The 21,419-nt window shown below is 40.8% G+C and overlaps 1 protein-coding gene across 2 annotated transcripts in view; it reads right to left on the reverse strand.

The window, feature by feature from the left end:
* Positions 1-21,419, reverse strand: part of kazna (kazrin, periplakin interacting protein a) — a 61,535-nt gene that overhangs the window by 14,413 nt on the left and 25,703 nt on the right. Inside the window, exons 3-6 of one of the 2 annotated variants that reach the window (XM_053625330.1) lie at positions 11,990-12,181; positions 5,418-5,554; positions 2,809-2,979; positions 2,258-2,341 (exon numbers count right to left, since the gene is read on the reverse strand). In XM_053625330.1, the coding sequence (XP_053481305.1) occupies positions 2,258-2,341; positions 2,809-2,979; positions 5,418-5,554; positions 11,990-12,181 (584 nt within the window). The remainder of the gene's footprint in view (positions 1-2,257; positions 2,342-2,808; positions 2,980-5,417; positions 5,555-11,989; positions 12,182-21,419) is intronic. The other variant, XM_053625331.1, reaches the window with a different exon arrangement.

Here is a 21,419-nt window from a genome sequence, read left to right on the forward strand (position 1 = left end):
TCTTCATGATTTTTCCTATTGCAATAGCTTGTCAGACTTAATTCACTTTTTTTGTTGCATAATTCAGTTTTCTCCAGTTCCAGCAAGATAATCGAAGAAATTCTTCCCTTGTTCATGTCTGCATTCTTTAAGACACTGAAACACACCGATCAGCCAGAACATTAAAACCACCTGTCTAGTATTGTGTAGGTGCCTCCAAAACAGCCCCTACCCATCGAGGCATGGACCCCACAAGCCCTCTGAAGGTGTGCTGTGGTAACTCACACCAAGAAGTTAGCAGCAGATCCTTTAAGTCCTGTAAGTTGTGAGGTGGGGCCTCTGTGGAACAAACTTGTTTGTCCAGCTCATCCCACAGATGCTCGATCAGATAGAGATCTGGGGAATTTGGAGGCCAAGTCAACACCTTTGTCATGTTCCTTAAACCACTCCTGAACAATTTTTGCAGTGCGGCAGGGCGCATTATCCTGCTGAAAGAGGCCACTGCCATTAGGGAATACCGTTACCATGAAGGAGTGTAATTTGTCTGCAACAACATGCCTAGGGAGGTGGTACTTGTCAATGTAGATTCCACACTGCTTCCAACGACTTGCCTTCTTCCCATAGTTCATCCTGGTGCCATCTCTTCCCCAGGTAAGCGACGCACACACACCCTGCCATCCACATGATGTAAAAGAAAACGTCATTCATCAGACCAGGACATCCTCTTCAACTGCTCCATGGTCCAGTTTTGATAGTCATTGTAGGCGCTTCCGGTGGTGGACAGGGCTTAGCATGAGCATTCTGACCGGTCTTCAGTTACACAGCAAGCTGCAATACACTGTGTGTTCTGACAGCTTTCTATCATAGCCAGGATGAACATTTTCAGGAATTTGTGCTAACTCTTCTGTGGGATCGGACCAGACAGTCTAGTCTTCGCTCCCCACGTATATCAGTGAGTCTTGAGCACCCAGGACCCTGTTGCCGGTTCACCAGGTGCCCTTCCTTGGACCATTTTTGGTAGGTACTAACCACTGCATACCGGGAACACTCCATAAGACCTGCTGTTTTGGAGATGCTCTGACCCACTCGTCTAACGATCACAATTTGGTCTTTGTCAAAAAAATCCACTCAGATCCTTACGCTTGGCCATTTTTCCTGCTTACAACACATCAACTTCGACTACTGACTGTTCACTTGCTGCCTAATATATCCCACCCCTTGACAGGTGCCATTAGAACGAGATAGTCAATATTATTCACTTCACCTGTCAGTGTTATGTAATATTTTGGCTGATCGGTGTATGTCTTCTTGCACCCTGGCACAAGAACAACTGCATCCAGTGCCGATCCTAATTATTTGCAAACCACAAAGTTGCACAGTCAATCCCATGCCAATATTTGTGATGAATCATGTTGTGATTCATTATTGAGCTAGCATTGTAACAGGCCTAATAATGATCAGAGAATGATTTAATAGTCTTATTATTTTTGTTCGATTTTTCTCATCATCTATCCAGAGGTAGTGTTCGATAAAGGTGAAATGGTTTGTATGTTGTGCTATCTAGCAGGTTCATAGACCCGAAAGAAAAAGTGAACCGAGAGAACAAAATACAGTATATGCACGTACCGCCCCAGGAAAGCTAGGACTGGCACTGACCGCACCTATTCCTGTGAAATTATCTGAGCATACCTGTTTTGATTTACATGCTCAGTTGTGTTCACACTAGCCCTTTTTTACGGGGCCTTTTACTGCTGTGTGCTGTTGCAAAAATTATTATTGATGATAAGGATTACAGCTACTCAGAGAGCTGCATTCGCTGCTTGCTTCTTATAGAGTTTAACATAAAAACGGGCATTCAGTGGAAAATTCAATTAAAAACGTGAAAGGATTAAAGCTGTCACAAACCTAATTTGTTCTATACACTGCATACTTATCCACAACATATGTCTGAAGCAAGAGAAACCCAAATTGCTGTTCTAATACTAGTGAAGTACAGCAGGAATCTGGATAGGAGCACATGTCTAACACACTCGAACACATTCAAAGACATACAAACACACAATATCCACATGCCTCCGGCCACATACTGTATTAACAAATACAAAGGAAACAGATTTGTTCTACTGTATGTTGGCGGATAAATTATATAAAACAGACGTGCAGCCAATCAGGTCACAAATTCCTCTAACTTAGAACTACACACAGCAGAGGGGGTGGGGTCACTCCGGGCCAATCAGAGCGGGAGTCTGCTTGGAATGGCAGACCTGGCTGATCTTACCGACATGTTTCTGGGGGAGACTGGCTTTTCGGGCGCTCGAACAAACAGCTGACACTCGAGTTTCTGGGCCACATAGTTACTCATCTGTTAAAGAGGCACACACACACACACACACACACACACACACACACACACACACACACACACACCAGCGCTCGAAACTCGAAACATGCTGATCTCTGTACGCAAGAGCCACACACACTCTCCCACACACAAACACACACTATGCCAGCAACACATTAAACAGACACTTTAATTCACAGAGTGATATGACATGCAGGCCCCCCCCCCATTTAGATCATTATTTCGGATCACTTTGTAGTGAATATGAATGAATGAACAAACAAAACCAAGTAAAACACGCTTGCTGATGCTATTTTTTTCCCCCTTAAAATAGGGTTGCCATCTGTATATAATACAAAACTGTTCCTTGTTGCATTCCTTCATATCATTTCTTTTATGTCCTTTACTTGAATAACACAATGTGCATTTGGATTAAAGTGGTGTGTCAATCAGAATCATTCATATGTGTGTGTGTGTGTGTGTCTCACCATGGCCAGTTCTGCCTCCAGCTCTTTGATTCTGTTCTCTTTCAGTTCCTGGGCGGATCGCAGCGCAACCGCGAGCTCGGTGGCTTCTTTAGTCTGACGCCGCAGATCCCACTTCTCCCTCTCCAGCAGGTCCTTCTCTTTAGCCAACACTTTTACTGCATCCTCACTCTCCTGACACACACACACACACACACTCTGAGTTGGTAGCTAAGATATTACTTCAGTATAGCTAATTATAATATATTAGGGATGCAGCCAATTACAAATACATTACTTGGATTGCACAGATAATGAGTTCTAAATGAAAACAAACATTGTTCATCTGGGGCTTTTTTTGTGTTTCTGTTTTTTTTTTTTTGCTCGTCAGAATGCTTGCCCGATAGATTCACAGGGTATGTGGTTGAGACTAGAGGCATAGGTATAAGTTTGAAGGGAGTGAGCATGAAGCTCACAAGAGACACAAAGCCCATGCAGATCAGGCACTAAGCACAGGGAAGCATATCTCTGCTGGAAAATATGAATTAAATACATTTGTAATATATTAACATTGTGTGTGTTTTTCCATCATTGTTAAATAAAGGATCTTCCTCCTAGGCCTAGTGGTAGGGTTCACATTAAGAAAAAAACAAACAAACATTCTGGTGTAGACCACAGCCACTTCCTTTGGAAATCCAAACACAGATAAAGATATGAGGAACTGAACAAATATACACCCAGGTCCATAAGTATTTGGACAACGACGTCATTTTGCCTCTGTACACCACCGCAATGGATTAAATGACATGATCAAGATGTGATCAGAGTGTAGACTTTCAGCTTCTTCTCTCTCTCTTTCTGATGGCTCTGTTTTGTTTTGTTTTTTCGGCCTAATGATGGACCTCTTCACTTACATCGACACCACTTTTGGACTGCATATTGAGTGTTTCCATGGAATAAACTCCAGAGCTTTTATCCCCTTAGCTTCTCATGAAATAGAGTGCTGCAAAAACGTCATATTATTGTAGGCCAGTCTGGAAGTTAGCATCACCCTGGTTCCCTTGACAAAAAGCCAACAGGATTTTTCCCCTGGCTTTTGGATTATTGCAGAAAATAAGCTCTGTAACCAACAAAAGTTTATGATTCTTATCTAGTTCTTCAAGATAATCTAGACAAATAAACACAACTTTTATGAATTTTGAAGCCTAAATAAAATCGCCAGAAGTAAAAAGTTAGGCTATAAACGAACTACACCACGGCCGCATGACTTCAACGTGACCACCACCAAGCTTTATAGCACTACAATTTGAAAAAACACTACAATTGGAAAATATTATAAATTGGTAAAAAGTCAGAACGTTTGAGTTTGCAAGAGCGCGAATATAAACACAACGAGGCTGTAGTAGAGGCGGTTTCCTGTTCTTTTTCAAGACATGTAAAACCTTTACAAAATCACAAGTGCCGTATTACTGATGCATTTTATGTCATAGAATAAAACGTGAAAATATCTCACGCTTGTGTTAATCACAGACATTATTTCAGACATTTAACCAAAAACCCATGCAAAAAAAATACCCACTCACTTTGAGACCATGGAACCAGACGTGCTGAAACGCTAATTCATTTCCAGGATTTAGGACTCATTTTTGCAGCACTCTATAACGAGGAAACAGGCCACAACTGGTCATGAAACTACTCATCAGTAAATTGTCCAATTACGTTTGAGTCTGTGAAAATGAAGGGATTATGAAAAAAAATAGCTGTAATTCTTAAAGTACATCAATCACATCATGATTGCTTAATTTCAAATCCACTATGGTTGTGTACAGAGGCAAAAATGAGGAAAAGTGTGTCGCTGCGCAAATACTCAAGGACACAACTGTAGATACATATTGTGTCACTGTTACATGTATGTGTGTAGGCACGAGGTTAGCAACTGAAGCTGTACACACAGATACACTTGTCAGGGATGAATTAAAATATTAGTGATGCTAAAACGAGCAAGGCAGTCTTTTATTTTTATTCTGTTTGAACTTCTGTACTTGAAGCAGAAAGATTGAACAATTTTAGATCGCAGATTTTCTGCATCACCACCTACTGGGTTCAGTGCACACTTCAACCTGTGCTGTTTTTGGATACAAAAAAATTCTAATGTACTTTTCTTCCAAAATCTCCAATCACTATAGACTATCAACCCAACCCTTCCTTTTTGTCAAGCCCCAAATCTGAGCAGCAGTTACTGACTGACATGAGTGATTCATGAGAACAGGAACTGACATGAACAAGGTCAAATTAGGTAGAACTCGATTATTATACGCCTGATCTATTATACGCTGATCTGTCTAATGTACAAGAATAAAATTTCATTCAATGTTCTTCAGCCAACCTGTCAGTTCACACCACATAAGCTTTTCTTATATGACAACAGGTCATGTGTGAAACTTTGAATTGTTTGTGGAAAAGGAAATGCAAAGTGATTTAAAGTTAGAATGACTAGTTTGACTTTATGGCACACCTCAACATGTAATACTGAGTCAGGATATTGATTCATGTAAAGTAATTGACACGTTCACACCCGTACATTAGCATATTGTGTGCGTCATTGTGTATTGATGTGTGTGTGCGTGTGTTACTTTGCGGTGCTGCTCGTAATTGCGGATGAAGTCTCGGAGCTGCTCTTCCCGGCTCTCCAGCGTAGCATAGAGCTGCTGCATCTGATTCACCAGCTCGGCTTTCTCCATCTTCAACCGCTTACGGTCCGCCTTCATCGCTGCTCAGACAGGCAAAGACAGAGAATGAAAACGAGTGAGGGGGAGATAAAGTAGTCCTGAGCACAGTTATACCCAAAAACTAGCAAAAAAAAAAAATGCATAGAAACATCTCTAAACCTTTATACTTATTACAAATCTATGAACATGAACAATGGAATTTTGGAAACATGTCATGTCATCTTACCATCTTAAAAAGTGTAGTATCTCTAACAAGTAGCAAAGCTAGCAAGATATCTGTCTGCTGGTAAATTAGCTCGCATTGGTCACACACGCATAGGAGAGAAGCGTTAAGCCGAATCGACCTGACAAGACAGCAGTGCAGCAGGGCTTTAGTCCTTTAGTCTGTCCAATGCTCTCAATTCCTCAACTGTACACTCAAACAGCTCAAACAGGTTAGGCTCCAAAGATTCGACTTTCATGCTAATGGCGCCATCGGTGACACTCAACGTCGCAGGAACAGCACGAGTGAGAAAAGAAGCTCTTGTTCTTTTGTTTCTCTGAGCAAACAGCAAACCTGCCTCCTGGCAGGCTTCATGTTGATCTTAAGCTTACATACAAGGCATTCCTTGGATTGGCTCACCAGTATTTGGCTGAGCTTTTAACCCATTACACCCAAAAAAAAAAAAAGATAATGCTGCAATTTAAATTATGAGCACTTTAAAGTGTCCTTGGTTGCATGTAAATCTATTCTATGAGACCTTTAAAACAATATTAGGCACGTTTCAAAAACCATAACAGGTGCGCTTTAAAACTTGACCGCTGAGATGGATGAAAATATTTCTCCTATTAAACGCCATTGTAACTGCACTAGCAATGCCCTCCTGTGACATCAGCACACCAAATAACCACCATAACCTCTCACAGAAATAATGAAAATACAGCACTAACCAACAAATCAGCAGCAGAATCGCTAAACACGTCCTGGATATCTCAGTATAAACATACTCACTATAACCTCTCACAGAAATAACGAAAATACAGCACTAACCAACAAATCAGCAGCAGAATCGCTAAACACGTCCTGGATATCTCAGTATAAACATACTCACTGTGTTTCAGGATGGAGTTTCCCTTTAACTGAGCTCCTAAGCAAGGCTCCATGAATCAGCCTATTTACAGAAATGCTGAGACAGTCTGTGTCAAATAGAAGAATGTGTAAGCAGTATAAACCAAATCAGCTGCCAAAAAAAGCTTGATCATTATAAAATCATGCTTTTGGGGTTAAGCGTACTATACAATATAACCCCGAAATAAAACTCAGCACTGTATGTTGTAGCAACAAACATTCAGAGCAAACAAATCCATTCATTAACCTTTTTCTTCTTCCCACTCTCTCTCTCATCTATCTGGTTTATAGTGTACAGTTAGTGAGGTTATAGCTCATCTGACTTGCAAATTATGTGCGACTTTTACTTTGGACAATCTGTCTACTTTTCCAAAATAAAGACTCATTATGTAGAAGTGAAATGTTAGCCAACATTCTACAAAGACTCTCTCTCTCTCATTCTCTCTCTCTCTCACACACACAGGCGCACCTGGTGGAGGAAGCGAAGGCATGGCTTAGCCCTGACCAGCTGTTCTGGTATTAGATGCAAGTGAAAAACTCTTATGAACGTGTCTTTGGGATGTGCGCGCGTGCGTGTGCGTGTTTGTTTGTGTTCTGAATAAAGGACAGCCTAATCTAATATTTTAAGTAAAAACACCGCAATTAAAAACTCATTAGAAATGGTAATTGGAAAGCCAATGCATGTTCTGTGGCTTGGAACCAATTCTCCTTTCTAAGAGGCTTTTAGTGGGACTTTCCTTTTTCAAAATGAAGGTTAAAGACGAAAATAAAGGAGTCATTCCAGAACACTGCGTATTAACAAGCGCAACCAGCCGGAAGGAAAAACACAAAATAAATAAACAACACCAAAGCATCACTGATTTGACAGGCAGGGAGGATAGAGCAAATGACTCATTATGAGAACGGAACAAAGCTTTGTTTATCCTAGCGAGCGGAAATGAACTCCTGCATGCGAGCGATGTGGGAAATGAAAGGTGCAGAGCAACACACTGATGCACAGATAAAGAGAAACGAACACGCACAACATCATACCGTAGGATGAGAATGCTATTCCTCCATTCCTCTATTCCCAAATCCAGTTCAATAAAGCACTCTTTAACCGGCGTTTTTGTCTTTTGTAATAAATAATGAGTTCCAGAAAGACTCACAAAAAATGAAGGAGGTGATGGCTCTTTATAATCTTTAAATGAGACAGATATTACTTTCAGAGGATGGCATGAGGCCATGACGGTTTTTCCTGTTAGATATAAAGTGAGAGGGACTCCCTAGCACTAGCACACTTTAGAATATTTAAGAACATGAGCATATCCCCACGGCCGTGATTTGCCCGTAGGCACAAGGCTGCAACAGCAGTTCTATAAACAAGAAATTAATATTGAATAGCTGACATTTCAGATACAACATGGGCAAATATTTTGCTTATTTTTCTGTCAACAAAAATCGTTCCAAAGGAAGTCACAGCTGGAGAGAGCCACGCGACACGCAGCCCGAGTGACAGCCAGTAGTAAGTGTATTAACTGATGTGATGTAATGATCTATTGCTAGAACTGGAATTTTAACTGATACAAAGAGCGAAATGTAACCAGCGATGTTATACTAAATATCAGCACTCTTGTCCAATCAAATCAGGGAACCAGAACTAACTGTTGCATAAAAAATATTTCAGGTTTAAAAAGAGACATGATGCGTAAACATGACGGAAATTGCTATGAAACTGTTTAACCTGGACACTTGAGAGCCAGTGTAAAACATCCTAGGTTTTCCGTTTTTGATACCGATATAGTATCGTCTGATACTTAATACTGATACGATATGAACATCCTGGCAATAAACAAGCTGGCATTCACAGTAAAAAACATGTCATTTTAAGATGACGGAAAAAATTGTGGCAGCGGGGGCGTGGTCGAACCGGCAGGTAACGCGTGATGATTCTCATCTGTGTATTATTAGCCCAAGTTTATTTATGCATGTCCTGTTTGTACCTTTAGGATCTCCCGTAACCGGCGAGAAAGAAAAAAGCATGTAAGACAGAACAGTTTCCTTTGAGTGCTTTGATTTGGTTGAGTTTTTTTTTGGAAGTGTGCTGAAAAGCATGGACTGAATAAACCTGAGCCCGGAGCTCGTCTAAAATTCTGCCCGTCTCCCGAGTCATCCTCTACACTCTTCCATACCGGGGTTCCACAGTCTCATACAAAACAATGTTGAGCCACAGATTCAAGCCAATATCTGCCCCAATACAGAAACTCTACCGATCTGTCTTCCTTAATAATTCATCTAGAAATATATACTATATGAAGTTAAAAAAAAATCATTTCACATTTTTCGAGAAAGAGCGAGAGATGTTGGAAAAGCCAATGCTTAGTTATACAAAAATTAGGGTCAGCATTATGTAACATAGCTAGTCAGAAGTGATAATATTACTAACAAGGAAATCCTAACAGGCAGAGAGAAAACTGAATTTTAGCACAAACTCCCAAGCATATGTGACAGTGTTAAGTTACAATGTGACGCAGCATGAGTGTGAAAAGATACAGTTGGCTGGCTTCACGTGTCCCGGATGAAGCACGTGTTAGACTTCAGCCTCCCAGGTTGGTAGCCGTCATATGATAGACAAGAGGTGACTGGATGGAGGGATGGAGGAGGGATGGGATACTCTCTCTTCCCTGTTAATCACAGTGAAGCTAGTCAATCCTGAGCAAATATGAGCTCATATGTATGAGGACGGATAACGCTTCCCTCCAAGCGTGTTAGTTACGTTGCCCTGTGGCGCAGCATGAGCAACAGTTTTAAAAGACGTGGTTGGTTAGCCGTGTGCGTCTCGGAAGAAGCATATGTCAGCCTTCACCCTCCCTTGGTGGTAGCTGCGGTATGAAAGGCGAGAGCTGGCAGGTGGTGTGAATGGGCCAAGACCAAATTAATGGAGGACAAGAAGGTAAAATGTCAGATGTGACTACTAATTAACAATAAGCAGTATTTTTAAAGACCATAAACAGACTACAGTTCCTCCTTTGTGTTTTTTATTGGCTCCCAAGCCCAAAGCTCAGGAATTCAAAGGACAAAGTACGCTTAGGTAAAGTTGGCACAGAGTTGAAAGGAAGTGCTTCCACAGAGACAAATGCCTTTCATGTCCTGTATTCCTTTAGTGAATAGCTTTTGCACCGAGTTCGTTCGATTCATGTTTGGTCTGCCGTATTTGAAAAAGCATGTGTAGTTTTTGGGCGTCTCCTGTATCATCATAGAAAGGGGTCAAAACTCATAAATGCTGCCAACTTTGGCACTGCATGATGTGGCTTGTTTAAGCAGCTTAATAAAGGATAATAGAGTCAGGATTCTGGTCAGAGTCAATTAAGAGTCACCTCGTATTGTCTGAGCTGGATGTAAAGGGTCACTATGTTAGTGACCTGGTTAAAGGTCAGAGACACTGTGGTTGGTTATGTAGTAGAAGTAGAACAGCATTAAAGGAGACCTATTATAAACCTTTTTCACAAGATGTCATAAGTCTCAGGTGTCCCCAGAATGTGTCTGAAGTGTCAGCTCAAAATACCCCACGGATCATTTATTACACCATGCTGTAAACGCTCCTTTCGGGATGGAAGCAAAAACACGCTGTTTTCATGTGCGTCTCTTTAAAAGCAAACGAGCTGCTGCTCCCCGCCCCCTTTCCGGAAGAGCACTGTATAGCTCAACAGCGGATAATGATAATGAGTCTTTATTAATCACGTATACATTACAGCACAGTGAAATTCTTTTCTTCGCATACCCCAGCATGTTAGGAAGCTGGGGTCAGAGCGCAGGGTCAGTCATGATACAGCACCCTTGGAGCAGAGAGGGTTAAGGGCCTTGCTCAAAGGCACAACAGTGGCAGCTTGGCAGTACTGGGGCTTGAACCCCCGACCTTCCGATCAGTAACCCAGAGCCTTAACCGCCAAGCCATCACTGCCCCAGATGTGCCTTTACAGCTCGTGCTTGGGATACTAAAATGATTCGCACAAAACGTACACAGTTTTCAAAAAGACAGTCGTCTTACTGTATTGTGTATAATAAAAGGTGCGGTTATGAATTATACAGACAGGAAGCGTTTTCAGGTTCAAAATAAAAACGACGACATAGCTCTGGTCTTTGTTGAATACAAATCAGAGACGATGGTAAAGTTTAGCCGCATTGCCCTGGACTCTGCTAACAAGCACGTTCGGAAAGGCGATCTGCAAACGATCACTAAATAAAGTGCGATACGTCTTCTGGATTTGAAACTGGATCACGAACAGTCAGCAAATCCTGACTTGTATTGACCCTCGTTCACAAAGCAGTCTGGTGTAAAATGATTCGCAGAAACATACACGAATTTAGCTATTATTTTGGGGCGCATTTCCTTCAAAAATAAAACTTCACTGCTTCTTCAGTGGCTCTGAAGAAGTACATGAAAACGCATGAAAATTAAGAAGCTGAAACATTCTTCTCATCACTGTAGCTGCTCCAGCGCGGAGAACATGGTGGACTGTGTGCCGCTCACTCAGGGGAGGAGCTATGCTAACAGGGTAGAGTACGTCACCAGTCGTGGGCGGGGCCTGTCCTAATGTGACGTCACGTTGGAGAGAAAACTAAAATGACTCATTTTGAAACACTGTTTATGATTTATGGGGCATATATTATCTATCTATCTATCTATCTATCTATAAATAAATAAATAAAGGAGTGGGTGGATTTTTACCGTACTGCCAACACATTTATGCTCACACACCATGTAAAAGTGAATTTTGCATAATAGGTCTCCTTTAAATATTATTATTATTTTTTTTATTTCTACATAATATTTTATGGTTTCATGTTTTGATATAAGATTATATCAAAGTGAAAAATGAATGGCGTGAATTTTTTTTTTTTAAAAACCCTGCAGACATGGCACAAGTATAAAAACTGGATAATCTGTGTCATTATTAGTTTTCTCTTTTGCTTGCAAATTGCATTTCATCATCCATTTGTTTGTTTTAAGTAAACACTTTAACCATCGCCTATGCCAGGAATGCTAGACAAAAGGTGGGAATACACCCTGGCAGGGACGCCATTCTGTTGCAGGGCACTTATTGGCAATTTAACAAGTTAAACCTGGCATGTTTTTTGGAACGCGAGGGAAAACTGGAGAACTCGATGGAAATCCACGTGGAAATGAGAAGAACAGACAAAACTCTTGTTCAATTCTGTACTCTAAATGTAAAAACGTAGTAACAGGAGCGTTTCATATTTTCTATATAACTACTATTAAAAGTGACTCTGCCTCAGTGTGTATTCCAGAGACGGAGTAAGGATTTGGAAGGTCTGGTTTGGGTTTAGCGTGAGGCTCTCTGGCCGTATCTACGGAGTGTGGACTCACCCTGCAGTGCCTCGCTGGCCCGGTCCAGGTCTCGCTCTCGGTGGGAGAGCTGCACTCGAAGTTCAGCGGCAGAGAGCAGTTCAGCAGAACATCCACCCCCACACTCCTCCAGCTCCTTATTCAGCATCTCCTTCATCCGCTTCAGCTCAGCCACCTCCTCCTGCAGAGCCAGCACCTCCTCACGCAGCAGCACTACCGACAGAAAGAGGCAGTGAAATAAAACAACAAGCTCAATACTACTTGGCAATGATGTACTGTTAGCTTTATTGCAACATACTCCATAATTCCTATTCATTCCCTCTTCATTATTAAAGAGCAGTTTAAAAGGTAATTAAGAGATGGTCAGAGTGCTTCCCCACTGATTCCATTGACTAAGTCTGGGTTAGGATTATTTAACACTGTGCTGGTGTGTGTTCTGGATTTGGCTCGGGACTGACTGTGTGTGTGTGTGTGTGTGTGTGTGTGTGTGTGTGTGTGTGAGTGAGAGAGAAAGGTCCATTAAAGGCTTTTGTAATGCCCATTTAGAGATGAAAGAGATGGCGATTATGACTAACGATTACTGAAAGCCAGCTACTTAATGCAAATTGCTTCAGTCTCTTGAGAACTAGAATATGTGAATACATTAACGACGTCAGCGGTCGGCCTGTGCACCCACAGTTATTTAAAAATACACCTTTCAGTATAGATTAGCTTTTCCCCCACTTCACACTTCATGCTAATGAGCCTTTAAAAACATATTTTGCAAAGTACAGAACTTTCTGAGATTAAAGGTTAAGAGATGAGGTATGAAGTTTTGCATGTGTGTGTGCATGCATGAATGTTAACAGGGCTTCAGAGAAGTGCTCTTTGGTTCAGTGACATTTCAGCGATTTAGGCCTGGAGAAAACTATTTCACTATTGATCTCTTTCTCGCTCTCACTTGCTCTCTCATGCATGCACACAAACGTGTGTGTGTGTGTGTGTGTGTGTGTGTGTGTGTGTGTGTGTGTGTGTGTGTGTGTGTGTGTGTGTGTGTGTGTATTTGACCTCTGAAATGAGGTAGAAAATAAATCTAAGCTAGATACAAAGAAGAAAACAAGTCAACAAGCAGAAAAGAAAGAAAAAAGAAAGAAAGAAAAAGTATCACTGCTATTTTAATAATTTTTATAAAATTGGCAGACTCCTTATCCTAGTGTTATTTTATAGCATGCGATTGTTCGGTTATTGTGGATATATTTGTCTTCACAAACGTAACCAGAGGTGGAAGATGGCTAAAATTACTCACCTTCTTTGGAAAATAGACTGTGAGATATATAGATCAATTGGTAGAAAAGTTACCAAATTCCTGTTTTGCTGATAAACCATATGGCCAAAAGTATGTGGAAACCCCCCTTAATTATTTAAAGTTCAAGTGTTTCAGCCAAACCCATTGCTAGCAGGTACACAGCACACAGCCATGCAATCTCCATAGACAAACACTGGCAGTAGAATGAGTCATACTGAAGAGCTCAGAGACTTTAATGGTGATACTGTCATAGGATGCCACCTTTGTCACAAGTCAGCTATAATTGCCATTATTGTGTTTAGGAGCAACACCGGCCACAAAACAGTAGGCCACGGAAACTTACAGAGCGGGGCCGTAGAGCTCCGAAGCTTTTATAAATCGGCTATCGGCTTTTGTATCACTCTCTACAGAGTTCCAAACTGCCTCTGGAAGTCACATCAGCCCAAGAACTGTGCATTGGGAGGCTCATGAAATGGGTTTCAATGGCTGAGCAGCTGCAAACAAGGCTAAGATCCCTATCTGCAATGCCAAGTGTCAGCTGGAGTGGTGTAAAGCAGACTGCCATGGAGTCACTCTGGACACTCTGGAGCTGTGGAGTGATGAATCACGCTTCAATATCTGGAACCTGGGTTTGGTGGATGCCAGGAGAACATTACCTAATGGAAGCATAGTGCCAATAGTAAAGTTTTGTGAAAAAGGGATAACTGATAACTGGGGCTGTTTTGCAGGATTTGGGCCCCTTAGTTCCAGTCAAGGGTAACATTAATGCTACACCATACAAATACAATTTAGACAATTGAATGCTTCCAAGGGAGGCATGGTGGTATAATGGGTAGCACATTTGCCTCACACCTCCAGGGTTGGAGGGTTGATTCCCACCTCTGCTCTGTAAGCACCGAGTTTGCATTTTCTCCCCGTGCTTCAGGGGTTTCCTCCAGTTTCGTCCCCAAGTCCAAAAACATGCACTGTAAGCTGACTGGCATTTCCAAATTGTCCGTAGTGTGTGTGTGCTTGATTGTGTCCTGTAATGGGTTGGCACCCCATCCAGGGTGTCCCCTGCCTTGTGCCCTGTGCACAAAGCAAGGCCCATAAAGACATGGTTTGACAAGTTTGAAGTGGAGGAACTCCTGCAGCCTGCACAGAGCTCTGACCTCAACCCTACTAAACAACTTTGTAATGAACTGGAACGTCGATTGCAAGCCAGGCCTCATCCAAAATCAGTGCCTTACCTCACACATGCTCTTTTGACTAAATGGGCACAAATGCCTACAGATACACTCCAAAATCTTTTAGAAAGCCTTCCTAGAAGAGTGGAGGCTGTTATAGCTACAATGGGGGCCAACTTCATATTAATACCCATGGTTTTGGAATGGGATGTCCAATAAGCTCATATAAGTGTAATAATCAGGTGTTCACATATTTGTGGCCATATAATGTACATGGCTCAAAAAGCCTACCGGTTGGTGGCGTTCGTATAGGTATAAAAACTCAGGTTGTTTAATCAGGAAGAGAATTTTTTTTTGCTAAAGTTAGCAATACTTGCTGCCTAGATAAACACAGCATAGCTAGCTAGCTAACATAGCTACGAGACAGCATGACAGATGATCTGCTGCACTGCTGTTTGTTAAAGATATATTGTATGTAGTGAAGTGTGTTAGGGCAATCGGCTAGCAGTATAAATAAAAATTAGAATCTTAATTAAGCACCGACACAAAAACATTGACGCTGTCAGTCCCCTATTTGGCCCTCTGAATGGCAACGATTATACAGAGTGACGTCCCATGAAACTTTCATGAAATACTCCCTGCACTGTATCTGTGTAAATTTAAGAGCTCACAAAAATGACAGGCAAAGCAGGGAGTGTGTGTAATCACAAAATAGCTAAAAATTGAAAATTAGAAGGTGTAGGGACAAAAGGTTGATTTAAAAACGACACTATAAAACTAAGTACTTAAGAAAAAATACCATTTTGTATCTAAGGCTACACTAATGAGCCAAAACACAGCATGACATTTCAGGTAAGAGTTAATTTGTTCTTCTGTGTTCTCTAAAAGCTCATTAGTTTTTTCTTTGAAAAGCCTTGAGAAAATGTGAAGATATTTGAAAGAGCCTATTTCCAATAACTGTGGCATTTCACACCATTTAAGTTTTTTTTTTGTAATATAGAAAATATACACCGATCAGCAATCACATTAAAACCACTGACAGGTGAAGTGAAGAACATTGATTATCTCGTGACAATGGCACCTGCCAAGGGGTGGGAATATTAGGCAGCAAGTGAACAGTCAGTTCTTGAAATTGATGTGTTAGAAGCAGGAAAAATAGGCAAGCGTAATGATCCAAATTGTGATGGCTTGACGACTGGGTCAGTGCATCTCCAAAACGGCAGGTCTTGTGAGGTGTTCTCGGTACGCAGTGGCTGGTACGTACCAAAAGTGGTCCAAGGAATGACAACTGGTGAACCGGCAACAGGGTCACGAGGCTTTCTGATGTACGTGGAGAGCTCAGGCTAGCCCGTCTGGTCCGATCCCACAGAAGAGCTAGTGTGGAACAAACTGCTGTAAAAGTTAACACAAGGATGCTCTATGGGAAGAAAGCAAGCATTGCTCTGGGCAATGTTCTGCTGGGAAACCTTGGGTCCTGGCATTCATGTGGATGTTACTTTGACACGTACCACCTGCTACAGACCAAGTACACGCCTTCATGGCAACGTCTATTCCCTAATGGCAGTGGCCTCTTTCAGCAGGATAATGCGGCCTGCCACACTGCAAAAATTGTTCAGGAATGGTTTGAGGAACATGACAAAGAGTTCAAGGTGTTGACTTGGCCTCCAAATTTCTCAGATCTCAATCCAATCGAGCATTTGTCGGATGTGTTGGACAAACAAGTCTGATCCACGGAGGCCCCACCTCACCACTTACAGGACTTAAAGGAGCTGCTGCTAACATCTTGGTGCCAGATACCACAGCACACCTTCAGGGGTCTTGTGGAGTCCATGCCTTGATGGGTTGGAGCTGTTCTGGTGAAACAAGTGGGAACCTACACAATATTAGGCAGGTGGTTTTAATGTTATGGCTGATCGGTGTATATAGAAATGTTCCCATCCTTACAGTGTGTTCTGTTAATATGCAGAGGCCAAGGACTTAAACAGCAACAAAGAGGTCAAAGAACACATCACAAGCATAAAATACAGTTTGATGTGTGAAATGGTTTGAAATAACTGCTTCACCTTGGATCCTGACTCTCTGAGACTCCATGACAAATCAGGCTGAATGCGGTTTACTGCACTGGCTAGCCACACTGATTCATGACGCTACAAACCTTTCCTAAAAGCCCGAACAATGTGGGAATTGTTATTATGAGACCCTGACAGCTCAACACTGACAAAGACAAAATGAACAAGTAGCATAAATCCGATCAGCTCTACAGCACTGCCAACCTGCCAAAACATGACTCATTTATCTTGGACATATATGTGTGTGTGTGAGAGTGCACTGCACGTGTGTGAGTGTGCGCGCGTGTGTTTAGAGAAGTGCTCGTTGTTCTGGTGACATCGCCGCAATTTAGCTCTGGTGAAAACTATTTCGCTATTGATTCTCTCTCTCTCTCACTCTCTCTGTTGCATGCACACACTTATAAACAATCCCTTCAGCTACAGGCCTTTAATGGGCTGTGTGTAATTTGAGGATCACTACTTACATGAGCAGAGAGCAGAGGAAAGCATGACTCAGCCCTGTTTATAGTATGAGATGGTGCTTTACACAAGTAAACACACACACACCACCAAGATCAGTAAGGTTACAGCGAATATCATTGTGTATTAACTTCGGATTTGTCTAACTTTGCACCGCAAAAGCAACATGACTCGAGACTAAAAAATGTTGTGTATCCATTAATAAAAGGCAGACCAATAAGGGCATGTGACTGACTGGTTGAATTTTGGATCATGTCTAGTGTAAACCTACAGTGCCTATTGTAAGTTGAAGCCTATCATGTGCCTTCTGCCAAAGAGCATGTGGAATCTCTCACGCCTTTGACTGGCCTTTCACATCCGTAAACAGAAAGAAGAAGGGCCGGCTGCTATATCACTTGTGTCGGGGCTAACGACAACAGTGGTGTTTGTAGCTTGTCGTGTAGTTGCTTAGAATTTAAACATGTCAAGATGGCTGCTTTAATCTGGATAGTTCTAAATGCAATCAATCAATCAATCAATCAATCGTTGCTGACATCTGGGGAATCAGCTGTTGTCAAAACCAAGAAGCCTCAAACTGTGGCGAGCCTGCAGTCAAAAAGGGAATGCGACCAATCCCGTGCTAAAACGAGAATAAATATCAGCATGTCTTTTGAGAGGTGGCAAAAACTCTGAGACCTGAAGGGATTGAAGACTGACGCAGAGATGATGCGACATTTCAGTGGCTCAATAGGTAGCTAGCTAACATTAGCGCACTTGTTAGCTTGATTCAGCTAGGTATCGAGTTTCCCACATTGTTGTTGTTATTTTATTTTTTTGCTGCTAGGTATGAGAAGAGCAATTCACCTCTACTCCCAAGAAACCCGTATTTGCTGCCACCTCCGTTGTCAAGTATTGGAGCTAATATACAACCCATATGAATGCCAAAAAACAATCAGATTCACCTGCGCAGAGGAGCAGTGCTGAAGCACAACCCATGAAATATATATATATATATATATATATATATATATATATATATATATATATATATATATATATATATATATATATATATATATATAAAATACACACACACATTATATATATATATATATATATATATATATATATATATATACACATACATATATACATATATATATATATATACATATATATACATATATATACATATATATATATATACATATATATATATATATATGAGAAACTAGATAATCATTTTGGATTGTGTCTTTTGAAACCATTACTTGACAACAGCCACCATTTCGGTACCATGTGGTCCAAAGAGCAAGGAGCATCATCTCTCGAGGTCCAAGAAAACAGAAAAAGATTTACTATTGCATAAAATGACTGTAAACCTTCATGTGTATGCTTCATCTTTTTGAATGCCACCCACGCATCATTACTGAACAGATTGGTGTGTCTGGAGGGGAGCGCTAACTGCTTGGCTTTGTTTATGTACCCTAGCAGACAACAGATTGGTTGTAATGCTCCATCACTGGAGACTGACGAACTCTGCCAACTATTCTCTCGTAATCCCTAAGCCACTGGCATTACATGCTCCAAGATGGATGGTGATAGAGCTTGGCTGCAGAATTGCAGAAAACATTCTTAATGGGTTGGTTTGTTTGGTATTTCATTTGATCTGGTATAAGAGTGGAAGTAGGAGTGGAAAGGCATTACTGGGAACTAAAAATAACGTCTTTAATTCAATCATGATGCTTGGTGCATTTAACATCTACAAATATTGTATTCATATTTCATTCAACTTCAGTAACTGCTTTAGCTTGGTCAGGGTTGTAATCCATCATGCACACACACACCCACCCACCCACACACACACACACACACACACACACACACACACAAGCGCGCGCGCGCGCACAGGGGCGATTTATTTGAACCAATCCACCTTCCGGCATGTTTGTGGTAGGAAAACCCAGAGGAAACACAGGGAGAACATGAGTAACTCCACATAGACAGTAAGCTGAGCTTAGGATCAAATCGGGAACCCTGGAGTTACATGCTGCACCACCGTACCTACAGATTGTAGTAACAGTCTAATTTAATTTTTAAGCTCTAGTTGGAAGCAAAAAAGTGATAACATTATCAAAGGAGCATTTTTATTTTTTGTGGTGGCTAGGCAGCCAAGCTTGCTTTACCCATTAAGACATCATGAACTGGACAGAAGGCCATTTGCATCTAATTAATCACTAACAAACTGCAAAGTAACCAATCCCATCTAATAAGGGGGACCACTTTGTGGGGAAAAAAAAATCATTTCAGGCCTTCTGAAAGGCCGACGTCCATTACTGACCATGGAGGCTGGCCTTGATTTATGCAATCATGCATTTTATGCACAATTACCACCTCTGTGTTAAAAGTATGCACCATGGGATCCAGAAAGTAGATCAACAAACTTAAAGGGATAGTTCACGCAAAAATGAAAATTCTGTCATCAATTACGCACTTCATGTCGTTCCAAACCCATAAGACTTTCGCTCAACTTCAGAACACAAAGGAAGACATTTTTAATTAAACCTGGGAGATTTCTCTCCTTACATTTACAGTCCAGTAACCAAAACTTTCAAGCTACAAAAAGTTCATAAAGGCATTTTATAAAAGTATTTTTGTAAAAGTAACCCATGTGACTCCAGTGGTTTAATCCCAATTTTATGAATCGTTACGAATGCTTTGTGTATGCAGAAAAACCTCAAATTAAGTCTTTATTGTATATACAAAATATCGTCACTTTCGCATACACATGTTCACGAGAGAACCACGATGCATGCTTGTTGTGTTTGTGTGAGAGGGGACAAAAAAAAAAATGCAAGTCCTCCTCAATGTTGAAATCTGCAGACATCTTTGATACAAAGATTGTTCGATCCTCCTCGGCTGTAAACAGTGCAGCGCTTCCAGAGTTGGAGCCACTGGAGTCAGATGGATTACATTTACCACACATTTATCAACGTTTTGGAGCTTGAAAGTTTTGGTTACTGGACTGTAAATGGAAGGACAGAAATCTCCCAGGTTTCATTAAAAACGTCTTCATTTGTGTTCTGAAGACGAACGAAAGTCTTATGGGTTCGTAACGACATGAGGGCGAGTAACTGATGACAGAATTTTCATTTTTGGGTGAACTATCCCTTTAAGCTAGTCACATTTGTCACATGAAATGAAATCTATTAAAGAGCTGTGATGACAGTACAGATGGCTTTGCTCATGGACCGAGGAATGACCAATCAGCATCACTGTTAGCGCTGAGTCATCACTGAAGTGCACTGCTGTTTTACACTCCTACACAGTGTTACAGGTTTTCTCTTAGTGGTGGGATGCTTGTGACAGATTTGATACTTGATTTAACAATGACGTGCGTCTAGCTAGTGTGATGGGTTTAGTCCACTGGCTGACTGGGATTTTTTCTAAGAGTCACGCTGAAATGTTACTGTTAGCGGCTATATAAACTTAAAAAAAAAAAAAAAAAAAAAAGGAATATGTGGTCGGTCAGATGTAAGAGAATATAATACGTATATCATTTACATACAAATATTAAGTTTCTCATCAAAATGTGATTTCATTGCTTACACTGAACTTTATTTAAACTAGTTCAATTAACCGAGTGAAGTATGTAGAGTGATCGTGATCAATTCACATAGTATTAATGTAAATCAATTACATCATGAAACTTTGCAAGGCATTCACTGGAAACATATAACTATAGTATTAAATTAACACTATTTCTGCATGTGTGGTAGAGTAGAGTGGCAGTAATGTGGCTTTTGCAGAATGCCAGCGCCCTGGGATTTAGTGTCAGTTTGGGTGAGAGTGCAGAGTTTGCTTTTATTCAGGGATTTGTAAATACATCATGAAATCAACTTGGATGTACAAAAACAAATTGTGTTAGTGTAACTCAATTCAATCACGTGGAACTGATGTACACATTAGAATGAAGTAAATTCAATTAGCAATGCTGTTCATACTACTCTGATTTGAAAGGGTTTTATTGGTGGTATTGGATATACTGAAGGCCTAAACCTATTTATAAGGATGTACAGAAACCATCAGACTTTGAAACAAATACTGCAATAAAAAAAAATAAATAATTTTAAATAATAATAATAATAATAATAATAATAATAATAAAAAGAATGAAAATAGTTGACAAAGAATGCAATATGAAGAAGCATGTAAACACAAGCTCCAGTCCAGCTGGCAAAAGTTACAATCATAAATCAAACTGCGAAATGGGTAAACAACCTTAGTTTGCTTGTGTACAACAGAATGAGCTTTACCATCTGCTTTCACAAAATGTCTGCATTACTTAAAGCACTTGAATATCATTATGCTTAATACAACTGCGTAATAGCAAATTCAGCCACAAGCATATAATTACAGAACAGGAAAATAATAGGCTTTACACCACAGCACTGTTGAATTCTCGAATCTGATTGGCCAGAAGGTGGTTCATT

This window comes from Ictalurus furcatus, chromosome 5, assembly GCF_023375685.1.
Source record: "Ictalurus furcatus strain D&B chromosome 5, Billie_1.0, whole genome shotgun sequence".
Classification (NCBI taxonomy): domain Eukaryota; kingdom Metazoa; phylum Chordata; class Actinopteri; order Siluriformes; family Ictaluridae; genus Ictalurus; species Ictalurus furcatus.